The sequence below is a fragment of the Labeo rohita genome, chromosome 21 (assembly GCF_022985175.1).
Source record: "Labeo rohita strain BAU-BD-2019 chromosome 21, IGBB_LRoh.1.0, whole genome shotgun sequence".
In the NCBI taxonomy this organism is placed as follows: Eukaryota; Metazoa; Chordata; class Actinopteri; order Cypriniformes; family Cyprinidae; genus Labeo; species Labeo rohita.
In genome coordinates, this window is record NC_066889.1 from 16,314,022 (window position 1) to 16,322,068 (window position 8,047).

The window sequence follows — 8,047 nt, forward strand, 5'->3', positions numbered from 1 at the left end:
ATTCTAGTTCAGTTGAGTGGCTAAAGAATGGCCAGTTGATGTTGTTAGTATTCTCTTGTTAGTATGCATTACATGGCTGCCTACACAAAACCTGCATGGGCCCAAAGGTACAAAAGTTGCTCTGGGCCCAAACGGGCTGGCCCACACTGCGCTATCATGGGATTAATGTGGGCAGTCTGCTAGTGTGGGCTGCTCACAGAGAGCCTGCGGTGAGCCCAAAGCTGTGGGCGAGCCCGCACTGGGCCTGTTTAGGTTTAGTATGGGCTGGCCCTAGCCAAAAAGCCAGTATGGGCCCCGCAGGGACATGTTAGCAGAGCTGCTGAAGACGTAGAGGATTATTTTATTTTTGAAGGGAATGTGCCCCCCGATCTAACCAAATGCGTCTATGTTTGTGCGAATCATTAATGATCCAGCTTCACTTACAGAGAAAGTGAGTATACGGTTTTGTTATGAATCTTTGCAAATTGGCTTTCCTAATAATGTGCTAGTTAGCAAGCTCTGCGGCTAAAGTTTAAAGTCTCTCATAGAACTGCTCATCACCCCACAGAAGAGAAGGGTGGGGAGAGCAGAGCTCATTAGCATTTAAAGGGATATGCACCGGAACAGGTTGCTGTGAACAGAGCTGTTTTTGACAAGGTAAAAAGGGTGTTGTTTTACACTACCACTGAGAAATTTTAACCAAAGTATGTTAGAGACTTTTCATTAAAACCCTAAAGAATCATATCAACTTGCTGACATTGGGAATCCGATGACCCCTTTATTTTTTGATACTTCAAATACAGAATAAAATGCTAAATGGCCATTCAAAAACTTGCTAGAGTGTAACATACATAAATATGTATTAGAAATCTAAGTTAATGATGTTTAGGTTTCTACTACCTGGTCCCTTTTTTGAGCATGGATTACTTGACTACTGGAGAATTGTGCTGACAGAGACCTCTGCTGGTGAGTAATGGAAGTGTTAAGGAGATTGCTGGAGTGTTCAGGACTCCTTCAACAATTGCTTGAATAAAATGAGTTTGCTTTTTTGTTTTTTAAAATAAAAACAACAGTATAAGTGAAAGGAATGGTGTCTTCATACAGCAATTCATAAATAACAGAAATGTATTGTACTCATTTAAAGATCCTCTCCTCTTCCTCTTGTTGAAAACTTAAATCTTTCTAACTTTTCATTGCCAGAAATTTCAGAAAAGTCAAAATAAGCTGTATAAAAATGATTCCTATGTGACACAAGTATAACTGATCTTTCCCATTCCCATCCTGCTCTGTTTGTATTACACTCTTAAAAATAAAGGTGCTTTAAAAGGTTCTTCACAGCGATGCCATAGAAGAACCATTTTTGGTTCCACAAAGAACCATTTAGTCAAAGGTTCTTTAAAGAACCATCTGTTTCTTAACTTTTTTATAATCTGAAGAACCTTCTTTTGACACAAAGAACCTTTTGATAAATACATGTTAAAGGTTCTTTATGGAACCATTTAAACAAAAAAGGTTCTTCTATGGCATCGTGAAGCACCTTTATTTTTAAGAGTGTAGGGCCTGAGCACTGATGGTGCAAGAACCCTATTGGAATTGCTGTTTTTTCTTCTTCTCCAAAATGAATCGCATTTTTGAAGGCCTAAACATGCTTAAAAACTCACGAGACTTTGCACACGTGCCAAAAGTGGTGAAAATTTACATCTGATATGGGTTTCAGAAGTGGGTGTGGCAAAATGGCTCGATAGCACCACCTATAAAATTTCAACAAAGTGCCCCTCGAGCTGTTTCACGTACAAAATCCGGTGGACACATGTAACACACCAATACCTACAAAAAAGTCCCATGGTACCAAGTCCAAAACCCAACAGGAAGTCTGTTATTTTGAATTTTCTCTGCAAGTTTTGTGCCGTTTTTGCCATTTCAGGCATTCTGTTTAAACAGATCAACACCAAATTTGATGAGTGTAGTCTAAAACCCTCCGTGACATTAAATTGCGAAGATCTTGAGTTTTCGTTGAAGGGCATGTCTGTGGCAGCCTGACAAACTTCGATGTTTCGTCATGTTGTTATAATTCAGGCACACAATTTCTTTTCTGCACCAAAATTCATGTTTGATTAGAATCCTGAACACATGTCCATGCCCATATTCAGTTATAGTCATAGCGCCACCTGCTGGCAATGGGAAGTGACATGTTTTATGCTCTAACAAGCTCCTCATAGAGATTTAATGACATCAACATTATATTTGGTCAGTCTAATCTAAAGGCCTTTACGATGTTAAATTACGAAGATCTTCGTAAAAATTTTCGTTAAAGGTTGTGTCCATGGTGGCGTGACAAAGTTCAACATTTCACTGTGGAAAAGGAAGTTGTTGTAACTCAGCAATACAATGTCCGATCTGCCCCAAACTTCACCCGTTCGATAAGAGTCCTGGCCTGAACACATCTATAGGCCAATATCCAGTTATAATCACAGCACCACCTGCTGGCAACAGAAAATGTCATATTTTACACTAACTCAAACATACCATGTTCAGTCTGCACCAAACTTTATATATTTGATCAAAGTCCTGGCTTGAAGACATCTACATGCCAATATTCAGTTATAGTCATAGCGCCACCAGCTGGCAACAGGAAGTTTGGCACATAAAAATGGCTTAGACATATTCCTCCTATATTTACCACTTGCATATTGCTCACCATTCACTGATTCGTAAAGCCACCGGGTGGCGGTGAACCCAAGTGTGAGGGCCCTTTCAGCACTGCTTGCAACTTTAATTTATCATTGCATCCTTAATTAAAAAACACCCTCCTCTATCCTTCTGTGTGCTTGAATATCAGAGTTAAGTTGTTACTTAGTACAACTTAACATTTCAAGTTGACTAAATTTATTTTAGTTGACTGAACTTAAAATTTTAAGGCAGCAGGGTAACAAATTATATTATTTATATATTTATTTATATTATTATATTGTGTTTGGTAAACTTAACAGATGGGTAAGTAACCCAGCTGCCTTAAATTTTTAAGTTGAATCAACTCAAATATCTAAGTTGTCACTTAGTATAATTTAACATTTCAAGTTGAATAAACTTTTTTTTGAGTTGACTGAACTTAAAATTGTAAGGCAGCCAGGTTACAAATTATTATTTTAAGTTGACTCAACAAATTGTTTTTTATAGTGCATATGATAGAAATTAAGATATAAAATTAAATAGATGTTACATTAAAATAATAAAAATAACTCTATACTGTACTGCTAATCTAAATAGTGAAATGACCTGGAAACTGAAAATAATGTGTAACAGAATAATTTGTTAACACAAATGGCTATGTTCACATTCATTCAAGGTTGCCAGGTTTCCATAACGAAACCCACCCAATAGCTACTCAAAACTAGCCCAATCATGTTCTGGGGTGTAAAATACATGTTACAGGGTTCCCCTTATAAAATTCGCATTCAAGGGGCTAAATATCACGTTTTTGAGGTTGCTTTAACCCACGGACATGAAAAACGACCTGCAGCAACAGTCTTAAATTAGCCTAATTCTGTGGGAAAACCGTGGACTTGGCAACACTGCATTCATTATAGTACTTGATATATATTTTGTTAATAAAAATCCTCCACAGCATGTAACCACAATGTGCAAATCTAAAAGAACAATATACATAACTTATAAAGAAATCTTTTATTCTTAAAAATCACATTTTGGGTAAATTATATCAATTATCTCACAGATCCAACATGGTTCCAATAAACACAGTCTAATCAGTCTCATAGATTATCAAGGTCAACCAATGCAAAACTGGAATGATCCAGGTTATGACACTGTTTTGTTACTGATTCCAATTGAAATACTCACTTAAACCTTAAGGAAGAAATTACAGGACAATGTGGTCTTTGCATTATCATCAGAGGGAGTGATTATCTGCAGACTCAGCATTTACAGGGATGCATGGGCTGAGACTGAAATTATTCCATTTTCTGTTTGAAATAATTATGGTAATATCAAAACAGTATTTGAAATATATAATTAAATCAATGAGAATATCTGTTGATCCTTTATCACAGAACCGATATATTTGGTGTTTTTGTATCTGATTATGCTGACTCATATTAAGTGGAATTCAAGAAAAAAACACACTCTAAATGCATTTATCTGGTTAAATGATTTATAGTATTGTATTCTGTTTTATGGTATGTTTGACCTAGTACACAATAATCAGATATTTAGCATTTAAATTACTCTTACTTAATAGAAAACATGGGGTGCAGTGTGAATATACAGTACACATACATGCACATTGTGAAGCACATTTCTATTCTAAAGATAACTTCTCTCATGCTTGTCTGTTATTTGAAATTTTCAGATACTCAAGATTCAAAATCTGTATATTGCGAGATGTGACTCAAAATATTTTACTTTCTCCATTTGATTGGGCTTGGACTGAAAACATTAACAAGCAAAGCTTATAGTTCATTCCTTGCTTTTTTTGTCATTTTATGGTACTATGGTACTATATGACTTTTATGGTACTTTGACTTTATGGTAAATAAAACTTCCTTTACATTGTGTGCTTGAACCTAAAAAAAAAACCCTATAAAATATTTTGTATTTACTGCTCTTGAGCGAGTTTTTATTGATATTGCTTACTGTTATTTTTCTTGCTTTACTTCAAATAAAAGTAAATAAATAATTTGATGTATAGATCTTATCTGTTTACATCATATCAGGTGAGCTGTATTTATTGCTCATTAACCTGACATGTTCATGTCACAGCCGTTACTGATTTCCAGGGAAACAGTCCTGTAAATAAGAAATGAAACTTATATTTGAAACATTTTAAAGCTAAATTAGGTAAATTCTAGTTCTTATTTTCACTGCACTTTTATTGAAACATGCAATCTAAAATAGTTTTACTCATTGTATTCATTACAAAATGTAACCTGTTTAACAAACAGTCTTATGATTAGTTTTATAATTACATATTTTTTTAGACTTAAAACCAAATAAAATCAGTCAGCACCATGATTTACAAATTTCATACATAAAGTATTCTTGCAATCCATACTAGTTTATGAAGATGAATAAAAATTGAAACTCAGTGGAACACCTTTTGACATGGACACACCCTGAAAGATGTGCCATTTATATACACCTGCTTTCAGAAGGAAGCATTCAGCTTTAGAGGCAACATCAGAGGTCATTCATAAAACTTACTACACTACCTGCTCATAGGCTTCAGCGTACTGGTTGAACGTCTGTCCAGGATTTTTGTTTGCTGCTCAGTCTGAGGTAAGTAAAAAACCCTGATTGTGATTATTTAGACAAAAGTTCACATATTTCACCAAATGTATAGATAACAAACCAGGGCTGCGTTTCCCAAAAGCATCATAAGCCTGTAAGTAAATCGTAGACACCAATGGTCTCTACAATTAACTTTTGAGAAATGCAGGCCTTTTTACTGACCTCTCTAACTTTTTCTGTTGTTCTCTAACCAAACTTAAACATGAAAATGGTTTGTAGATTGGTTATTTTTTGTCTTTAGGTTTAAACATGTGGGCAGAAGATGATTTGTATCCAGGTGTGCCGTGTCTCCAAAGCACTACAGAGCCTGTGAATGGTAATGTATACCGAATGTATCATGGGACCACTGCAAGAGCAGCAGAACAGATCAAAATCCATGGCTTTCGGCCATCTGCAGATGGCATGCTGGGACGTGGTGTCTATCTCAGTCGAGATCTTAACAAGGCCAGCAGATACCCACTTGATAAGCCGCGTGAGAGAGTTGTTATCAGAGTGATGGTCAATGTTGGGAGAGTGAAAAAGATTGACTATCAAGGACATCCACTGCAGAAAACCTGGCATGATCATGGGTACGACACTGCCTGGGTTCCTCCAAACTGTGGCATGGTGCCAAGTGGTCTTGAAGAAGACTGTGTTTGGGATCCAAAACAAATTACTTTCATTGACATAATTCCACCAAGCCTTCAAAATAAAGATGATCCATTGGAATATCCAGTGGATGATAAAGAGTACACAATGTTTTATGGCACTACTAAGGAAGATGCAGAAAAAATCAAAGCTTATGGTTTTTGTCAGTCTGATGGCACACTTGGGTATGGAGTCTACCTCAGTCGAGATGTAGAAAAGGCCTCTAAAAACCTTGGGCATGTGCCTAAACAGCAGAAAAGTGTTCTGAGAGTGAAAGTTAATGTTGGAAAAGTGCTAAAGATTGATTATCTAGGTCACCCAATGCAAAAAATGTGGCATGATTGCAGGTACGACACTGCCTGGATCCCTGGTTATGAGGAATACTGTGTTTGGAATCCGAAAGCAATCAAAGTCATTGATGTAATTCGTCCAATTTAAGGAGTGTGTGTTTTTTTATCATGAGCAATGAAAATCTTAAAACATGTTATCTTAAAATACAATGTGTTATTGAGAATTTGATCATTATACTGCACTCTGCTGACTATGTCTTGCAACAATTTCTGAGGTTGAAGCTAGAGAAATGAAATCATTAAAAATTGGCCTACTATAAACATTTGCCTGTCTGTCATATATACATACCCTTTTTGCTGACACTATTTGTTAATTCATTGTTAAAAACAAGCTTTTTTGTTTGATTTTATAGTCTTTTAGGCACTTGCAATGTCACTAGACTGTAAAAATAAACATTAAAAAAATCTGATTTTCCATTTCTTTTAATATTGTTTGTTGTGAGTTTAGATATTCTTATCTTTTTGTTGGTATTTATCCAAATTATTCACTTGTGATCTCTGTGTGTGTGATTTCAAATTTGAATTAACTGAAGTTCATACTTTTTTCTTTTCAATTTGTTTTTTTGAAATTTGAATGAAACGTAATATATTATGCATTTTAATATTATAATAATCTGCTTGTTTTTATTCCAGCTTGATGAAAATCAATAAACTTGTAACATTGACACAAATCACACCTTGTCTGGCTTATCAATATTTTGAACTTTTATAATCACAGTATGGATCTCTTTGCTTTTGAAGAATACAAAGAAACAACACTTTTACAAAATGGTTAAATGGCCTTATCAAATCTTATAGAATTTACAGCAGTAAAGTCCATATATAAATGTAATCATTCATGTTAGAGTTTTCCGAGATAAAGAGAAGGTAAAAGCTTCTGTATAAGCTTGTGGTTCATAAATCTGCTCCCAGAGAGTCTGCATTCAGTGTTAGAAGCAACATCAGTGGTAAGTTGCTTTATTTTTGTCTAAATATATATGGTGCTTGATTATAAATCCTATATTCAATAAAATATATATACATAAACATTATTTATATATAATGTATCTCTCATTTTTGTTTACTCAGAGGAATTTCAGCAATCTGTTGATGGTCTTTTTGTTTATTTAAGATTTTTAATATTTCATTATATATTTCAAATGTATTTCAAAAACATCTAAGTAAGCTGAAGGCCACAGAGGTTGCTTATATGAACTTAAAAAAATGTATATGACTCCACCCCATACCATAACACTATTTATTTTTATACCTCATGCATATTCTATTTACATGCAAATATGCATATTCTGGACATAAAAATGCAAAGCAGTAAGATGAGACCTGAGAAGAAAGTTCTACAAAGTTAATATTCATTTTTATATTATTTTAAAAATTAAGAGAAAAGAAAAGTAAATATAAATTATGTGTAAATGTAAGTCATGTGTTGCTTTTATTTGTTCGAGCACATCAGTTCAGTTGCATTTTTGTTAACCTGAGCTAGCTCTGCTGTCATAGCTGTGTAAATAGTTTTCAAATAGGTGTGGCATTTTCAGGGAAACAGTCCTGTAAATAAGAAATGAAACTTATATTTCAAACTTGGTTTTAAAGCTAAATTGGGTAAATTATAGTTCTTATTTTCACTGCACTATTATTGAAACATGCAATCTAAAATAGATTTATTTATTGTATTCATTACAAAATGTAACATGTTTAACAAACAGTCTTATGATTAGTTTTATAATTACATATTCTTTTCATTTTTAGACTTAAAACCAAATAAAATCAGTAAACTTTACAAATTTCATACA

General features: G+C 34.4%; 1 protein-coding gene across 1 annotated transcript; it reads left to right on the top strand.

The window, feature by feature from the left end:
* The first annotated feature begins 5,156 nt into the window (after positions 1-5,156).
* LOC127152794 (uncharacterized) lies at positions 5,157-6,761 on the top strand. Its single transcript, XM_051093643.1, has 2 exons — positions 5,157-5,271; positions 5,525-6,761. The coding sequence occupies exon 2, from the start codon at positions 5,533-5,535 to the stop codon at positions 6,346-6,348; it is 816 nt and encodes a 271-aa protein (XP_050949600.1). The 5' UTR covers positions 5,157-5,271; positions 5,525-5,532; the 3' UTR covers positions 6,349-6,761.
* Positions 6,762-8,047: the final 1,286 nt, after the last annotated feature.

What these genes read in the sequence shown, in the direction of transcription:
- LOC127152794 (XM_051093643.1), top strand. Translation starts at nt 5,533, where the DNA reads ATGTGGGCAGAAGATGATTTGTATCCAGGTGTGCCGTGTCTCCAAAGC.